The sequence below is a fragment of the Fukomys damarensis genome, unplaced genomic scaffold, assembly GCF_012274545.1.
Source record: "Fukomys damarensis isolate Sample0158 unplaced genomic scaffold, DMR_v1.0_HiC HiC_scaffold_15, whole genome shotgun sequence".
NCBI lineage: Eukaryota > Metazoa > Chordata > Mammalia > Rodentia > Bathyergidae > Fukomys > Fukomys damarensis.
The window spans coordinates 15,090,498-15,110,696 of NW_022900927.1; the positions used below are offsets into that span (position 1 = coordinate 15,090,498).

The following is a 20,199-nucleotide window of genomic DNA, read 5'->3' on the forward strand; positions in this document are numbered from 1 at the left end:
TGTTTTTATTTTATTTATTTCTTTTTAAATTAATTTTATTGGTACATTTAAGGTATACAGTATAATAACATTTATCATTGGAAATTTTCACCTTTACATTTTGGTTCTTATTCTTTCCTACAACCCCTCTATCCCGCCCTATCTACAAAGACTGTTTCCATTTTTTCCTTTTTTCATATTAATTCTATTCATTCTTTCATTTCCTCTACCCCTCCCCTTTCCCCTTCCCCTTTGCCCCTTTTCTTCCTATTTCAAATTATCTATTATACCTTTTATTTTTATTATTTATTTATTTATTTATTTTTTGAGACAGGGTCTCACTATGTAGTTGAATCTGAACTGGAATTCACTATGTATCCCAGACTGGTCTTGAACTCACAGTGATCCTCCTGTCTCAACCTCCCAAGTGCTGGGATTACAGGCGTGCACCACCACACCTGGTTTATTATACCTTTTAGTCCTTATTTACATTTTCAGTTTCTCACACTAGAGAAACTATTCAGTATTTACACATGTGTGCCCTATTTATTTCATTTGAGTATCTCCTCAATGTGCATCCATTTAGCTATAAATGTCTCTAGTTTCTCATTCTTTATGGCTGAGTACTACTCCACTTTATTTTTTTTACAAAACCACATTTTCTTTATTCAGTCTCCAGTTGATGGGCAATTGGGCTGTTGCTAAGTTTTAGCTGTTACAAATTGTGTGGCTATGAACATGGGCACACATATATCACTGTGGTATGATTCTTTTAATTCTTTTGGGAAGATACCCAGCAGGAGGATAGCTGAGTCAAGTGGGGCTTCCAATCCTAGTTCTCTGAGGTATCTCCATACTGATTATCACAGTGGTTGCACCAGTCTAGACTACTACCAGCACTGGAGCAGGGTTCCTCTTTCCCCACAGCTCCACCAGCATTTGTTATTGGTTGATTTCGTGATAGCAGTCTTTTCTGGGGTGAGGTAGAATTTCAGCATTATTTTCATTTGCATCTCTTGAATAATCAGTGATGTGGAACATTTTTTCATGTTTATTTGCTATTTCTACCTCTGTCTGAGAAATGTGTGTTCATTTCAGATGTGCATTTTTGGATTGGGTCTTTAAATTTGGGAGGTCTGATCTTTTTAAATTCTTTATATATCCTGATAGTAGACCTTTGTCTGAGGAACAGCTGGTGAAAAATTTTTCACACACTGTGGGTTGTCTTTTCATACTGCTGGTGGTTTCTCTTGCTGTGCAGAAGCTTTTTAGGAAGAAGAGAGATCCCACTTGTTGATTGTTTGTGCCAGTTCACGGGCAACTGAGGTTTTGTTCACAAAATCTTTTCCTACACCAACATCTTCAAGAATTCTACCTAACCTCTCTTCCAGCACTAGTGTTTGGTACATATATATTTATGATTGTCATCTCTTCCTCTTAGATTTTTCCCTTTGCAAGGATGTAGTGTCCTTCTTTGTCTGTCTTAATCAGTGTTGGTTTGAAATCCACTGGATCTGCAAAGAGGATAGCTACTCCTACTTTTTTTCAGGTTCCTGTCAAATGAAGTATTGTTTTCTAATCTTTAACTTTCAGTCAGTGAGTTTCTTTTGAATTAAGTGTATTTCTTGTATGCAGCATATTGTTGGATCTTACTTCTTGACCCATTCTGCCAGTCTCTTTCTTTTGATTGGTGAATTGAGACCATTAACATTAATGGCTATAACTGATTTGTGACTTGTCATAACTTCTTCTTTTTGTTGGATTCTCCCCCTTTGCTTTTATTTTCTTGTCATGCCTGATGGATTCATTCATTGTAATCCCAGTTTTCTTAGGATATTGTTTAAAATATTTTGGTGTGCTGGTTTGGTATTCATGAAGTTCCTAAGGTGCTCTTTGTCTTTATCTTGTTTCTCCGTGAATTTTAAAAGATAGTTTTGCAGGGTACATCAGTCTGTGTTGTAGGCTGTTTTCCTTTATGGCTTGAATATGTCAGTCCAAGCTCTTCTTGCCTTGAGGATTTGTGAGAAGTCTGCTGTCATTCTGATGGGCTTGTATGTGATTTGTTTCTTTTCTCTGCTTGCAGAATTTTGTTCTTTTGTTGGGTTTCTGGAATCTTAACTATTATATGTCAATGTGTACATTTTTTTGTTACAGCTAGTTGGAGTCCTATATGCCTCACTTAATTTGTATGTCAAGTTCTTTTTCCCTAGTTAGGAAGTTTTCTGCCATTACTTCTGTGAACAATTTTTTTATGTCATCTGCACTTTCTTCTGTTTCTTCATTGACTCTGATCAGTGTTATAATATTCTCCTTTGCATCAGCTAGCAGCTGCTGAATTGATTTCTCATGGTTCCTTACTATTTTTAAGAAATTTTTCTTTTCCTGGTTACTAATTGCAATCCTATCTTCTGTATCTCAAATTCTATCCTTGCATTGGCTCATTCTGCTGTGTAAACTTTTTTTTTGGTACCAGGGATCGAACTTGGGTCCTTGTGCTTGCAAGGCAGGCCACTGAACCGCTGAGCTAAATCCCTGGCCCTGCTGTGTAAACTTACAGTGGAGTTTTTAATCTCCTGGAATTCTGTTTGCATCTATTTTATGAATTCCATTTGTTTCCTATTCTGGTATTCCATCATGTTCCTCAGCTCCTCTACTTTTGTGTCTGTGTCCACTCTAGATTTATTAATCATATCTTGCACTATGGGCACAATTTCTGCTGTTATCTGAGAAATTATTTCTGATTTCATTTTTTTTCCAGATTCTCTTTCGTTGCCAGTTCAGGGAGTCCATGTGGTTGAGTATCAGATTGTTCCATCTTGTTTCCCTTTGGGGTTGCCTTGGTGATCTGGAAGTCTAGTTTTGAGAGTTGTTTACGTGTCTTCTCACTTCAGCAGAAGCAGCCTGGTGTGCCTTTGTTGATGCAACTTTTTGCTCACCCAGTGGTCTTCAATTCTCAGCAGGCCACCATGTGGCCTTATCTCTGCTGTTCATGAGTACACCAATTCCTGGGTTCAGAATAATGGACTTCTATATCCCTGAGCTGATCTATTGTCTGGTTGGGCTTCAGGCCTCAAACTGTGCACACTTGGGATGGCATCTGTGTGTACCTCTTACAGGGGACTCTATATACCTGTTGTCTGGGAGGGCCTTTGGCTGGAGGCTGTACACCTCCGTTCTTATTGTCTGAGCAGTCTTATGGCTGTGTTCTGTGCCCACTTACCAGTGGCATTGGGGTGAGCCTCTGGCTGTTGTTTGTGTGCCTGTGTAGCTCTTCTCTGGGTAGGCCTTTGGCTTGCGTGTGTGTCCAAGCCTCTGGTGTCAGGGCAGAGCCCTGGCTGGGATCTGCCTGCAGCTGTGTTGCCCTGGACCACTCTGCTGCTACCTGGGATCTGCGTGCACTCACCAATGCTATGGGGCAGGCCTCTGTCTGAAACTTGTGCACCTGTGCATCCCTTTTCTTTTATAATATTTTTAAATGAACCTCCTAAATACTTTAAAAACTTTTAATATGAAAATTTTCTGAGATGTAATTTGAAAGAAAACCTTTTAAGATGGGATCTGTATTTACCAGCTATCTATGATCACTGGAATTTCCTGGTTTGAAGTTTTGGTATCTCTCCAAGTAGTACTAATTAAGGCAGAAATCTAATTGTGTCTTTCTTGAATTACTAGGACTTTTTTCTTCTTCTTTCTTTAACAAGTCTTAAATCAGGGATTTGTTTTGTAGCTACCCATTTGCGGAATAACTGTGTGTAAATTCATGCTATAATGAGTAATATAGTACTTCATGCTATAATCAATCAGGCAATCTAGTGATTCGGATCCAAGTTTTATGCTATAGTTTGGCTATTTACTGAATTCTTCATCTTGTGAATTGCTCATCACCCATTTTTTCTTTCTTATGTTAATGCATTAAATAGTCAGAAAAAGCAGAAGCTGAATATTAAATTCTCTAAGGTTCAGTTCAATTTATCTTTCTGATGTTTCATCTTCAGATATTTATTTTCTGATTGTATTTTTTACTTTCCTCATAAGTTATCAAGGCAAATATATAGACCTTTGCATATATTTGTATTATATATGTATATATTTATGTGTATACTATATATAACCATTTTAAAGTGTTTTCTGGTAGACGTGCAATCCAGTATATAAAGGTCATGTTCACAATAGAAGAAACGTGCAGTCAGGTTTGAAAGTTAACCTATTAATGATGTTGGAGGGATGCTAAAAATGATGAACATATTATCTTAAGAAACATGTTCAAAGTTTAGTTAATTGACATCCTAGTCATAAGGACCTAAAAAAGTGGAAAATCTTAACATGTATAATTTATGTGATGGGAGTAAAGAGATGGTGGAAACAAGATCTTATGAGAGGCAGTTTCCACCATGAGCTATGAGATGACTTTAGTGGAAGCCTTAATGGTGTTATGAGGAGATATTTTCAAGTAGAGAAGTTTTTAGACTGAATATGACTAATATTGATATTTTTGCAGTTAGTAATATTTTAGTTTTCCATTCCTTCGCTGTGTTCCCAATCAAGATATTAAGGCTTTACTCTCTCCAAATGGAAGAACAGATTATATACTAGTTGTGTATATGCTCTAATAGATTATTGGGGATGGATTATATTCTTGGTGACAAAAACACTTGTGGGGCTGTGAATCCATCATTTGCAGTTCCCAGGACTTAGGGAGGCATCGGTAGTATAGTCTGTGATAGAACAAAGAATGACAAAGTATACCTTCAGAGTATTAGGATTGCTCTTTAGAGGATTCCTAAGGACTTGTCTATATATTTCCTTGTGTAAAGTAAGGAACTCTATTAATTTCATGTTACTATAAAAAAATATCTGAGACTTTTAGATTATAGAAAGAAAAGGTTTGTTTTGACTCACAGTCCAGAAGGTTACAATCCAAGATCAGGTGGCCCATCACATCGAGCCTTTGCAAGGAAGACACATTGTAGCAGCAATGTGTGATTGGGGCAAACAATTCACCTCATGAAATGGGTAGTGCCAAGTGAAACAGGAAAAGTCTGGAGTCCCCCAGCCTTCTTTGGAATACACACCCCTTAACTTGAGGACTGCAGTGATCACTAGCCCCACCTTCAAAGGCTTATAGCTCATCTCAGTATCACCATTCTGGAGCCAAAGTAACACTCATCTAAACTAGAGCAGATCCTGGGCACATATCCTGCATGTTCTTAATGGGCTTTGTTCTAGGCTTTAGCTAGAAGCTATCTGAGTATAAACAAACTAGAATATATAAAGTTGAGTGTGGCTTTAATTTTGTTTCTATGTTACATTCTTGCTTAAATATTGAGCACCTGCCATGTATAGTTATTTAACTCTGCAAATTAAGCAGAAGTCTATGTACTATATTTGTTCTTACAAACTTAGCTACTTCAGTTGGGTATGGTGGTGCATGCCTGTAATCCCAGCAGTTGGGAGGATGAGGCAGGAGGACCACTGTGAGTTCCAGGCCAGCCTGGGCTACATAGTGAGACCCTGTCTTCAAGGAAAAAAACAAAGCAAGAAGAAAAGAAAAGAAAAAAACTTACCTACTTCTGAGAAGAAAGAATAAGAATTTGTGATTTTTTTAAACAATTTAGGAATAATTAAGTGTTAATCCTTATGGTACTGAGCAATAAGAGTATAATGAAAGGAATACAATTTTGTGGAAAAAACAGAACTTTATCTGGAAATATGTAAAATTTGATACAAAATAAGGAGCACTTACCAAGCTGCAGTATGCCAGGGCATGGGAATGAACACAATAAGAATTAAACACAAATACTGTCTTGATGAAGATAATGGGGAATAATGGAAGCTAAGGTTTTCAGTAAGATTGGAGGATACCCTGGAAGTCGTGAAAGTTCTGTTATACTGCGTTGTGGGTGGTCTTCATTTGACCACACAGCAGGGTGCTATTGAGTGTACTTGGGAGATGACTGCCTTGTTGAACTGCCTTGTTAAAGTGATGTTAGAGGTTGATCTTCCTTGGGAAGGGTGAAGCTATAGCAAAGGAAAGGGTTGGACTGGGAATCTACCTTGTTAGACAGGAGACTACTTATTTGTAGTATGCTTTTTGAGTATATAAAAGTATATGAATTTATACATTATGTAAATATAAAATACTAATGTATACAAATTTATTTTTGTTATTTTAGAGGAATTCCGGGAAGGAAATGTGGTACAATCATACTTACAGCAGAGGAATTAAACTGCTGCAGGGTAAGTGTTTATTTGTTTAAAAACTATTTATGTTATCTCTTGAAAGTACTCTTTCTACAACTATACTTCAGTAATTAATTCTCAAATAGTTTTGTCAGAAATAATTAAAAGTGTATATTATGTAACTGTAACTTAAAACATGTCATTTTAGATACTTAGCACTTTGACCAGAGATCTTCATTTCATAGTCTAAAATAATGAACAATTATTTGAATAACCTTTTTAAATAACAAAATGTATCCTAAAATTCATTGGGAACCAGAAGAGACCTAGAATAGCAAATACAATTCTGGGCAATAAGGGCAAGGCAGGGAGCATCACAATCCCTGACCTGAAATTATACTACGAAGCTATGGTGATAAAAACAGCATGGTAGTGGCAAAAGAACAGACCTGTGGATCAATGGAATAGACTAGAAGATGCAGAAACAACTCCAGATATAATCAGCCACCTTATCTTTGATGAAGGGGCCAAACACCTTCATTGGAAGAAAGGTAGCCTCCTTAATAAATGTAGCTGGAAAAACTGGCTTTCCTCTTGCTGAAAATTGAAGCTGGAGCCACATCTTTCACCATGCACTAACCTAAATCTAAATGGATCACAAATCTAAATACTAAAATCAAAGTATTAAGTCTGCTAGAAGAGAGAATAGGTGAGATGAACAAGGCCTTAGACCGCAAGGTAAACACTACAAAGAACAACTGGGACATCATCTCATTAAAAAGCTTTTGCACAGCAAGACAAGGTACCAACCGAGTGAAGAGACAACGCACAGAGTGGGAAAAAATTTTTACCAGCTATTTATCAGATAAAGGACTATTATATTGAATATATAAAGAACTCAAAAAAGTCAGACCCCCAAATTTAAAGATCCAGTCCAAAAATGGGCATCTGCAATGGAAAGACACTTCTCAAATGAAGAAGTAGAAACAGCAAATAAATATATGAAAAAATATTAAACATCACTGGTCATTTGTGAAATACAAATAAAAACAACACTGAGATTCCATCTCATTCCAGAAAGAATGGCTGCTATCAAGAAATCAACTGATAACAAATACTGGCAGCGCTATGGGGAAAAAAGAATCTTCACCATTGTTGGTGGGAGTGTAGATTGGTTCAACTAATATGGAAATCAGTGTGGAGAATCCTTGAAAAACTAAAACTAGAGGTTCCATTTGACCCAGTTTTTCCTCTTCTGAATAGTTCCAAAAGAATTAAAAGCACCATATAGCAATATACGCATACCCACGTTTATGCTGCACAGTTCATAATAGTTAAATTTTAGAAACAGCCCAAACGCCTGTCAATGGAGGAGTAGATAAAGAAGATGTGTGTTTTTTTTTAAAAAAATATATATAATGGAGTAGTAAGTCTACTATAAAGAAGGATGAGCTTCAGACATTTATAGCTGTATGGATGGACCTTGAGACCATACTCTTAGGTGAAATAATTCAGACACATGTTTGAATGCCACATTGTTTCTCTTGTGTGAGAAACCAAAAGTAGAAATAAGGACTACAATTGGAGAGATTGGGTTAGTACTGTCCAAAAGTTGTAGGTTTCTTCCTATTCTGAGCAAAGGGGTGAGGTCATCCCTCCACTATTGAATGAATGTTTGAGACTTTGCCTAACGGGAGAAACATCTTTGGCATGGTATTTCCTAAGTCATGGGCAAGAATCCACATAAATAACTAGATGGAGGCTATATTTAAGAATGGTGTGTTTGAAATACTAGCAGTCCCAGCCTCTGGTTATCTACCCAAAGGCCTGCATTTTAGCTTTTTTAAGCATCCACTTAATCTGGCAGTTTTTGAATCCTTTTCCCCAACTGAACTTTGACTTTCATGTTCTGAGAAAATACGCCATAGAACTGCACCCTCCTTAACCATCTATCTTCCTTCTAATCTATGTAAATGTCTGCAGTGTCTATCTTATATAAAAATACAGTAAAATTTATTATACATAGTGTCTGTTAAATATTAAAACATGAAGGAAAAAAATATAGAGAAAAAGGAAGTAGGAAGAAGTTCTAATAATTCCCCACATTATATATTCAGTGGTTTCAAAAATATTTCAATATATATGTTAATTTGTTTCATTTATACTGCTAGGTCATCTTAGGTCATTGAAAAGAAAGTTTTGTGCTATTATCTGTTTCTTTTTTGTACAGATCTTTTTTGTCTATGACTTGTACTGTAACATTTTGGCTATTTTTTTTTTTTGGTGCTGAATTCAGGATCGAACTCAGGAACTTGTGTTTGTGAGGCAGGTGGTGAAACCACTGATCTAAATCCCCGGCCCTTGGCTATTATTTTAAGATTATGGTACACAGTGTGTTAACTAATGTTATTCTTTAATTTGTCATGAAATTTTGCTTTACTTTTTCATAGAAATGTTTTTAAAAATGTTTTCTTTACTAATATTTCTATTACATTGAAATAAGAATAGTCTTAAAATATAATATCAATATATGAGTATAAGAAATTATCAGTTATCCAGTCAGTTCTGTTCCTGAGAAAAATGTTGAAGAATTATGTGAAAGTTTGAAGGAATATTTTTGGTGATTTGAATTTAGTCCTTACTTTAGGGTATTTTTCCCTCTCTCAAATTTCTATTTAAATTATTTCATATTGAATTATTTCATATTATTTATATTGAGTCTATTGTTGGCTTGCTTGGGACACCCACATTGTAAAAAGGAATCAAAGCGTATGACTGCATAGCCTGTAATTTTACAGAACCACTGCTTTTAGTTCTGATTTGCTGTTCCACCATTTGAATCCTGCTCGGCTATTTCACTGTTGAGGAGAAAGGAAGTGGTAGCTGTGGCTGTTCATACTGGAAAGGAGGATGCGTCACCCAATCGGAAATTAATATTGTCTACTTCATGTCCAGGAGATCTCTGAGCATTGTGATTGCTGGAGAAAAAATAGTTTGTCCTAGGCTATACTTGTAGGGCTTTGTATTTTCAGTTTCTTCTAATGATTTTGGCAACAGAAGCTTCCAAAGAATTTCAAAGGCTTAAAACATTGATATTGGCCACACATTTTTTTATAGTTAATGGTTTATTTTCTCAGGAGGACTTTTCATAAATGTTTGAAAAGTACAGGGGTTTTATTTATAATATTTCTGAAAGCTTATATAAGAAAAGTATGTATTATTTACTAACAAACAATTGAAACTGAGTATTTCAATTGATTATTTGGGAGGGGTTCTAAGAGGAGAGGGAGGAAGAAAAAGTCAGATAATCGTAGGAAACCACTTGTGAAGATAATTAAATGAGAATTTTAAAATTTAATTAGTTAAAACATATGCAAGTAGAGATCTTTGCATTCTCCATCTTCTGTTATCTTTGTTTTCTTGGGTCTTGGGCTGGTCCTGGATACCTCCATCTATCATCCCATGTGTAAAATACCAACTGACAGTGTACGTAATATTTATTTATTTGTTTTCCTCATTGAGTTTATTGGTACTTTTTAGGTATACAGGACGGTTACATTCATTATTGGGATCTTGTACCTTTACATGACAGGTCTTGGTTCTCATTTTTTCCCATTATCCCTGCCCTTGCTTCACCCCCTCCTCCCCTCCCTATTTTAATTTTTTTTTTCCTTTGATACCTGGGTTGAACTGAGGTCCTTGTGGTATGAGGCAGGCAGCAGAGCTACTGAGCTAAATTCCCAGTTATGTAATATTATTAAAGGCATCAGACTGAAACTAAGTTTTGGTCTTGGTATGAGTTTGTACTTTGTTTTATCAAATCCCTGATAGATTCTAAGTTTTACTTTCTGTTTTTGACAGGGGAAAATAAACACCCACACACAGTGTGTGAATTAGCAACTAGAGTATCTAAAACTCTTTCCAGATCTTATCAACTACCAAACATTAAATCTGATACAATATATGTGGATGGATTTTATATATATTAAAGATTGTTTTGTTAAGCACATATTTTTTCTTCAAAAAACAATTTTTAAATGCAGTTTTTAAATATTACTACGGTATGATTCTTTTAATTCTTTTGGAAAGATAACCCAGCAGAGGGATGGCTGGGTCAAATGGAACCTCTAGTCCCAGCTCTTTGAGGTATCTCCATATTGATTTCCATAGTGGTTGCACCAGTCTGCACTCCCACCAACAATGGAGAAGGGTTCCTTTCTCCCCACAACCCCTCCAACATTTGTTATTGAGTGATTTCTTGATAGCAGCCATGCTTTGTGGGATGAGGTGGAATCTCAGCGTTGTTTTCATCTGCATCTCTTGAATGACCAGTGATGTGGAACATTTTTTTCATATATTTGCTTGCTGCTTTTACTTCTTTGTCTGAGAAATGTCTGTTCATTTCAGATGCCCATTTTTGAATCAGGTCCTTATATTTGGGGGTGCTGATAGTTTTGAGTTCTTTATATATTCTAGACAATAGTCCTTTGTCTGAGGAGCAGTTGGTAAAAATTTTTTCCCACATTGCAGGTGGTCTCTTAGTTCTGTTGATGGTTTCTTTTGCAGTGCAGAAGCTTTTTAATAAGATGAGATCCCAGTTGTTGATTCTTTCTGCTAGTTCCCATGCTATTAAAGATTTGTTCATAAAGTCTTTTCCTATGCCAGTGTCTTCGAGTTCTGCCTAACTTATCTTCCAGCAAGTTTAGTGATTCTGTTTTAATATTTAGATCTTTACCCATGTTTATAGCAGCACAGTTTGTAATAGCTAAAACTTGGAAACAGCCCATTTGCCCATCAGTTGGAGAGTGGATAAAGAAGATATGGTTTTTCTATAAAATGGAATACTACTCAGCCATAAAGAATGAGAAGTTAGAATCATTCATAGGAAAATGGATACATATTGAGGATGTACTACTAAGTGGACTAAATAAGTCACACATGTAAATACTGAATAGTTTCTCTGGTGTGAATAAACTATAATAGTACATAAGATCCTAATGAAATAACTGACATTGTGAAATGGGAAGAAAAGGGCTAAAGGTGTAGGGAAAGTGGGAAGGGGAGGGGAAAGGTAATAAGGGAAAGAAAAAAATAGGAGAAAATGAAAAAAATGGAAATAAAGTGTTTGTAAATGCGGAGGGGAGGAGGGGATAAAGGGAGAGCAGGGACAAGGGGAAAAAGATGAGAACCAAGACCTCTCATGTAAAGGTACCAGATCCCAATAATGAGTGTAACTGTACTGTATACCTAAAATGTACCAATAAACTCAATGAAGAAAAATAAATAAATGAATAAATATTACCTATGATTCTGATTTTCGTTTTTAGCTAAAATGACATATGGATTTATATTAATCTTTTATACCTTTAGTGTCTCGAGTTTGGATATAGTGCTTAGTATGAGAATAGAAAGAAAATTCATGGCTATAGTGATATTAACATGCTTTTATGTGAACATATTGAGTTCGTTGAGTTACTTCTGTGTAGAGATACGTGAACACCATTGTCTCCATCAAGATGGAGCCAAGATATCTCAGGCGTAGATTGAGTACTCAAGAGCTACTTCTTGAGTGTCTCTGATTTTCAATTCTATGATCTTGTTTTGAAGAATGTGGAAATTCTTCTACAAAGATGAACAATACAAATGAGGTGGAATATATTACTTAGGAACTAGGTACTTAACCCTTTTCTACTAGTAGAGTGTTAAGAACATCTGGATTATGTTTCAATGAATAAAAATATATTTCTCATATTTCAAACTAGATTTTTGCTTAGAATATTGATCTGATATCATCTTATGTTTCTTATATTTCAGTTCTTAGCTACAGCTTGAATGATAATCAGCATCATTGATAATTCCTATAAACCTTGAATTAGAATTTAATTATTATGGTAATATAGTGGACTGCATAAATATTTTCCAACCAATATTTATAGTTATACTTATGCCTTTTAATGTGTATTTTGGGCATTCAGACTCTGAGTGAAATTATCTTCTTACCCAGCACCATACAAGTCAAAATTTATTTTTTCTTTAAAGCAAGTTGTTGTTAACTTGTTGGATAGTGAGCACAGACTTTGGAATTAAGATACCAAAATTTCAATCTTCCCTTTTTCATTAACTGAATGAGGTTATAAATTTGGTGCTTCAATTTCTGTAAAATGTTTATGGCCTATTTTTAAAAACAGTCTATTGAGGGATGACTGACATACAGAAAGCTATGTTCTGTAATGTATAAATTTGTTGAGTCTGGAGATTCGTACCCATGAAATCATTACCAAAATCTATGGCAAAAACATACTTATTGCCTGCAAAAGTAAGTTTCTCCCACCTTCTTTATGTTTCATTTTTATTAAAATGATAAGAACACTTGACCTAAGATCTACCCACTTAGCAATTTTTAAAGTATTCAATAGTGTGTTGTATAGATAGTTAGGTTTTATTCATCTTGGAATGTATTTTGAAAGCATATTGAAATTATCTATAAACATAATTTGTCATGATGGGTTTATTGATTCATTATTAATACATAATGTTCCTGGAATGGATGCTTGGAACTCAGTGGTGAGAGAAAATAGTACACACACACACACTTGGAACTCAATGGTGAGAGAAAATAGTACACACAGACATACACACACACACACACACACACATATCCCAAACACACAAAATCCCACCACAACAAGCAACTTGATCCCTGTGTTTGATGAAATATAGAGTTTGGGGGAAAGACAGACATTAATGAACTCACCATGCAGTTAAAACAAAAAGATATATGCTAAGTGATTCAAATATGAGAAAATACAATAGACATCTGATACTAGGGAGTGATAATTGCAGGCCTCTTTGACAATGTGACATTTAAACTAAGACCAAAGCAGGAGCAGAAGTTTGTCAGCCAAAGGGTAATAATTCCACCAGATGTAAGATACAAAGGTGGAAAGGAACGTATCTCGGTGTAATGGTCGGGCACTGGCAGTGGGGGATGGTGTGAAACATTAAAAAGAGGTCTTAAAATCTATTATTTATAAAGTGTTTGTAGATGGGGAGGGGAGGAGGGGGTGAAGGGAGGGCCGGGCTAAGGGGAAAAAATGAGAATCAAGACTTGCCATGTAAAGGTACATGATCCCAACAATGAATGTAACTGTACTGTATCCCTACATGTACCAATAAACTCAATAATTAAAAAAAAAAAAAAAAAAAGACTTGTCATGTAGAGGTACAAGATCCAAACAATGAATGTAGCTGTACTGTATCCCTAAAATGTACTAATAAACTCAATTAAAGCTGAAAAATTATCTATTATTTATAATAGATTATTTATAAGAGATTACCAAAAAAAAAAAAAAAAAAAGACTTGTCATGTAGAGGTACAAGATCCAAACAATGAATGTAGCTGTACTGTATCCCTAAAATGTACTAATAAACTCAATTAAAGCTGAAAAATTATCTATTATTTATAATAGATTATTTATAAGAGATTACCAAAAAAAAAAAAAAAACCTAAAGAGTTTTCTGCAATGCCAGGGCATTTTAAGGGTATATTAATACTTGATTTTTCATCCAATTTACTTTGTGTTTGCACAAAGTAAAGGTCACTTTTTGTCATGGGGACATAATACCCAAAATGACAAATGAAAGGAAAAGAGATTTACTTTGGCCTTACTTCCTGGTCAGCTAGTGACAAAGTGAAAAGGGCAAAATGGAAAGGCCAGGAGCAAAGGAACAGCTCATGTCATGGTGGTCAGAAGGCAGAGAGAGACTGGGGCTGAACCAAGGAAGGAGACACACCTTCCAGGTCATGACCCCTGTGACTTGTCTCTTCTGACCAGATCCAGCCTCCTAAAACCAAGTCAGTTATATTGTACCCATGAGTCAGACACCTTCCAAAAGCTCTGCCTCTGAACGCATCAGAGTCTCTGTGTGTGATCTTCTTGATCTAAACCAAAACAGTGTGCTCCAGGGTCCCAGAAGATTCTTCTGCACCTCTTTGAGTCAGTCTCTAAGAATTGCAAGTCTTGGTAGTTCTGGCATTGCTCAAAAGCCCAAGTCGAAAGTTTCCTCTGAGACTAAGAGCAAACTTTTGATTGTGAACCCCTGTAAAAATCAAAATGAAGCTAGGTACTTCGAACATACAGTGGCACAGGGTAAACATTCCAATTCTAGAAGAGAGAAATAAAGGGTTAGAAAGAAATGGGACCAAAATAAGACCTAAACCCTATAGGGCAAACATTAAATCCCATAGCTCGGTTTCCAAAAGCCTTTCACTTTTTCACTTTGAGCCTGAGATAGGTAGGGTCTTACAGATTTCCGAAATACCTTCAAAGCATCTTTCCTGTTATCTAAAAAAAAGAGAGAGAGAGAGAGTGAGAGAGAGAGAGAGAGAGAGAGAGAAAAGGAAAAAAGGAAAAAGAAAAGAAATAGGAGCAAAAACCCCACAAAAACAAGTTTGGGGAATCCAACTCAGGACCTTGTACTTGCGAGGCAGGTGGCAGAACCAGTGGGCTAAATCCCTGGCCCTGTGATTTTTTTTTTTTATTTCTTGATGATTGCCATTCTTTGTGGTATAAAATGGAATTTTAGTGTTGTTTTAATTGTTATTTCTCTATTTGCCAAAGCTATTGAACATTTTTTATGTATTTCTTGGCTATTTGTTCTTGTTCCTATGAGAATTGTCTGTTCATTTCACTTGCCCATTTCTTGATTGGATCTTTTAGGTGGTATAATCTTTTTGAGTTCTGTATATATTTTAGAAATTCCTCTTTCTGAGGAATAGGTGTCAAAAAATTTTCCCATTCTGACGGGTGTTTCTTTGCTCTACTAATTGAATCCTTTGCTATGCAGATTTTTAATTTGATAAAATCCCTTTTGTTGATTCTTACTGCTATATCTTGTGCATTTGAGTTCTGTTTAGGAAATCCTTTTCTACACCTAGAATTCAAGTGTTCTACTTATTTTATCTTCCAGGAGGTTTGATGTTGCTGTCTTAATATTTAGGACTTTGATCCATTTTAATTTTAGTTAATATGTGATGACAAATATAGCTCCAGATTCAATCTTTTGCACACAGAACCTCTTGTTAAATAGACTATTTTTCCTCCAATGTGTGCTCCTGGCCCCTTTGTCAAAGATCAAATACCTGAATGTACTTGAGGATTCCATTGACCCATATATCAACTTTTGTTTCAATACCATGCTGTTTTTATCACTATTGCTTTGTTGGATAGCTTGAAGTCAAGTATTGTAATACCTCCTGTTTTGCTTTTTCTGCCCAAGATTGCTTTTGCTGTTCTGGATCTCTTCTGGTCCATATGAATTTTAGGATTATTTTTTCTAGTTCATTCAAGTGTAGTGTTGGTATTTTAATTGGCACTGTATTGAATCTGTACAACACTTTTGGAAATATGGCCATTTGGACAATATTGGTTCTGCCTATCCAGGAGCAAGGGACATCTTTCCACTTTCTGAAGTCGTCTTCAATCTCCTTTTTTCAGAGTACCATAGTTTTCACAGTAGAAATTTTTCACTTCCTTGGTTACTTTTACTCCTCAGTGTTTCATTTTGCTTGAAGCTATGCTGAATGGAATTATTTTCACAATTTCCTTCTCATTGAGTGCCCATGTGATTCAATCACGTTTTAAAAGCCATGCCTATATGTGCATCAGGGTTTTGGGTGTCATTCTGTATCCAAATCACTAGAGTCACTAACCTGAGTAATTATAAAAATGTATTTTTCCCAGTATTACTGTATGTGGCTTCTTGCATCAAATTAAATTTTTATTTTTAATTAGTTAATTATTTTGTAAGAAATAAAAATAAAAATTGAAGTTGAAATCTTGGTATTATTTCCCAATTACTCTAAGGAATTTTCTGGTTTAATAATAATAAACCTCTTTGACTTTTTTTGATAATGTGATATATATACATTTTATCTTTTATATATTTAAAATATAGTAGAATGTTTCTTAGAATAATGTTTTGGTTCAGGTGCTTTGAAAGATCATGTGAAAGGGAGTGATGTTTTTGCATCAACAGTGTCAGTTTAATTTCCCTGAATTTGTTTCTGCAAATTCACTTTCCTTTACATATATGGGGAGATTGAGTATTGTAAACAAACAAAATAAAATAGAAACACTCTTGCCTTCTCAATCCTGCCTGATTTTATAGTTTGATCATTGAAAGTAATTCTCTACTTGCTGACTTAGTGGTAGTGTGTATTTTTTTTAACTTTTGCCTACAAATTTGAAAAATTTTCAATTGAGATTTTTGACGTAAAAGTGATGTCTGTATTGCTTTTGCCTGTGTTCTTTTAATTTTCCCTAAAGTGTATATTTTCAGTATACCTGGCTATGATGTACTTCTTGCTTTATTGTAACTCTGACAGCAATTATCACAGGTATCTTCTAAATGATAGTAAAATAACACTATAAACTTCTGAAAATGGAAAATCTAGAATTGTGGCTTTTCTAAGGGCAGAAATTGTGTTACCACCTTGCTCCAAGTTTCCAATTTCAATATTGCTTTAGAAATGTTTTCAAAGTAAATGAATGAATGAATTAAAAAATGAAATAACATCATCTTTTATAAGTCTCTTGGAACCACTGGAAAAAAGTAGTGAGAATGTATGTGGGTGTTTAATAAGTATTACTGGACTCCACAGAAATAACTAAGTAGAGAGGAGGACAGTGCATTTTTTAGGCATTGTTAACATTTCCACCAAATAATATTTGAACTGTGACCTCTTAAGATTAATCTGAAATACTTTACTGCACCACCCCTCCCCCATATTTTTAGCATCTCCTTTCAGTTATAAAACACAAAAAACCCTACAAGTATTGATTTTAATTTAAATAGTTATAAATTTTCTATATAAAAAATGCCTGTATTTTGTAATTGAATTAAATATTTAACTCTTGATTATGATATCCTGAAATCATTTAGCCTGTGAGTATATACATTGGTGAAAAAGGTTGGTTCGGCATAATAATTAACATATAGCTATGTAATTATTTTGTAGGAGAAAACGAAAAAGCTTTATTTTCTCAGAGCTCAGTTATCAGAGATTATTTTAAATATAATTGTTCAGACATTGTGGTAATCATTTATAAGTAAGAAGGGAAACCCTCCCATCACAAATATGCCAACCTACAAACACACACTTTAACGTGTAAACTATTTTGTCACGGTCTGTCTTGTTGATATCAAATCATCATTAGATGATTAATACATGAGATATATTAGCATCTCAATATCTAACGCATAGTAGCTAGTTTCTTACTAAATATTTTGAGTGAAAAGTAATTTAAAAAAACTTGTTGTAGAAATGTATACCTGAATAATTGAAGAAATGAATGAAGATCCCCTACTATAACAGAGTTATTTATGAATCATCTTGTATCTTAATATTGCTTTTTAGCGTGAAATGCGAAAAGTTTTTGAGAAGCAATAGCTTTATAACTTGAATGTAAGTTTCTAGAGAAATTTTTAAAGTTGTACAATCCTACAAAAAGCAATTTTATATTATTTGCAGTTCTCTTATGCTTGGCTGTTTGCATTAAAATGAAAAATTTGTTTACTTGTCAAGTCTTGTTTGATAACTGCCTTTTTTAGTTATTTATAGCCCAGCTTTTGAGATATTTTATTAATTTTTATAGGATGCGGTTTTGATGCAATTTTGTGCAAACAAATTGGACAAGAAGGATTTCTTTGGAAAATCAGATCCTTTTCTTGTATTTTATCGAAGCAATGAAGATGGCAGGTAGATTTATCTTTTTATTTTTAGCTCTATGGTAAGAGTGACATTTTAATTGTTATTTTTGTAAAAGAAGCTCATTAAATTGATAAATGGGAGACAATATTTTGATGTTTTAAAAATTATTGATTTTTATATCCCAATGCAACTGTGTAATTTCATAGGCATTTTTTATGTTATGTTTATATCATGTTACTTAAAAATGAATGGTTTTCAGTTTCATGAACTTTTACTTTTCATGCAATTAGTAAATTGTCTTAAATCTTAGTCACTGGCTTGTTGCTGGGACACAATACCTGACACCAACCACTTTAAGTAAGAAAGTTTTATTTTGGCTCACAGTTTATAGAGGATTCAGTTCACAGTCCAAGGAAGGGTTGCATGGCAGAGGACAAAGAATGCAGGCAAGGAGAGAGAAAGATCCACCCTGAAGGCCACACCCCCATTGATCCATCACCTCCAACCAGGCTTCACCTCCCAAATCATTTTTAGCTGTAAACTCATCGGTGGACAGATCTGCTGATGAGAATCACCCCCATTATCCAGTTACCTCCCCAAAGCCTCACCTATGAGCTCACGAAGCTTTGGGGCAACATCTGGATATAAACCACAATATCTTAATAGTAGGAAAGAATGACATTTGGTAAAAACCTAAAATGCTGAAACATATTTTATTATAAAGTTGAACACTTAAACCATTATTTTGGAGAAAGGACTGGATAATATGATCTGCCTTTTATGCTGCAGTGTTTTTTCCAGTGACATCCAAAATTCCAAAATTCTAAAATTCAACAAAATTGTTCATTATATTATAGAAAACATATATTTTTGCTAGTAAGAATGGATTGCTTCAATATGGTTTGAGTACATATTTGAGTTATAGAGAATAATTTGATACATATGAATCTACCATTAAATATATTTGATAATTGTTTTTCTGGGACTTTTATTGTACTGTTGGTATCATGAGAAAGTTCACTGGTCAAAAATGAGGTTAAGGTTCTGTTGCCAAGTTGTGAATAATGACCTTGATATTGCATAGCTATAGGACCATTGGCAACTTTTTAAATCTGTGTTGAGGCTTACTTTTCTCAACTATAAAATGATTTGATCATTACAACTATCTCATAGTGTTGTGAAAAGCAATGAATTACTATGCAGAAAACATTATAAGTTTCTTGGACACATAAGAAGAACTAAAACATTAACTATATTTTGTATTGTTTATAGCATAATATTTCCTTTTTTGTTTGCAACAAGTCGTTATAATAAAATATTACATAAAAATAAAATGTTATTTCTCTGAACATTAAAAGCAAGAGTATTAGAATGAAAAAAGTCTGTAACTATTACTACACTTCTAAATAAAATTATACAGTATTAATATGTGGTATAAAATATGTAGTATAAATTTGTAAAATGTTACATAATCATAGAAAGTTTACTGTTTAGGCAGTTTTAATTGATACATTATTTATTATGGGATATTTGTTGGTGTAACTACTGCATGACTGTTGGTTATTTTTGCTATGCTGCCATATTACTCGATTTTGCACTTAGAGTTAGAAACTAAGGAATGGTTTCAAATTTCTGGAGTCATGATATTGTTGATGCCTTTGAATTAAACTACTTATCTTGGTTTTGTGAGTTTTCTATATTTGTGTTTTGTCTCTTTTGTTGTTGTTGTTGTTGTTTTGAGACAGAATCCCACTATGTTGTCCAGGCTGACCTTGATAGTCACTCATGCTGGTCTTGAACTCACGGTGTAGACTGTGCTGTCCTCAGACTCTCAGCTATCAGCTTGCCTTGGCTTCCTGAGTGCTGAGATTATAGGAGTGTGCTACCATAGCCACTCCTTTATATTCTTATTCGGTTTTTTTGTTTGTTTGTAAAGCTGTAAAGTCATAAGATATCTATTTAGAGCACATTTAGTGCTACTGGTAGTGCTTTTGTTACAAAATTTTATTATGCTTATAAAATGATATTCATTAAATAGAATCTAAGTATTAGGAGAAAAGTACAGCTAACACAAAAATCCCAAATCACTCAAAGCAATTGTTAAAATTTGTTAAATCTCATTTAAGAAAACTTTCTGTGGCCGGGCGTGTGGCACACACCTATAATCCCAGCACTCAGGAGGCTAAGGTAGGAGGATCGCTGTGAGTTCGAGACCAGCCTGGGCTACATAGTGAGTTCCAGATCAGTCTCAACTACATAGTGAGACTCTGTCTCAAAAAACCAAAAAAAAAAGAAAAAAGAAAACTTTCTGTGTATATTTATACTCT

The 20,199-nt window shown here is 34.6% G+C and overlaps 1 protein-coding gene across 1 annotated transcript in view; it reads left to right on the forward strand.

The window, feature by feature from the left end:
- Cpne8 (copine 8) overlaps window positions 1-20,199 on the forward strand; it is a 214,695-nt gene that overhangs the window by 95,334 nt on the left and 99,162 nt on the right. The window contains exons 8-9 of the mRNA XM_010629775.2: window positions 6,153-6,216; window positions 17,817-17,920. Coding sequence (XP_010628077.1) covers window positions 6,153-6,216; window positions 17,817-17,920 — 168 coding nt within the window. The remainder of the gene's footprint in view (window positions 1-6,152; window positions 6,217-17,816; window positions 17,921-20,199) is intronic.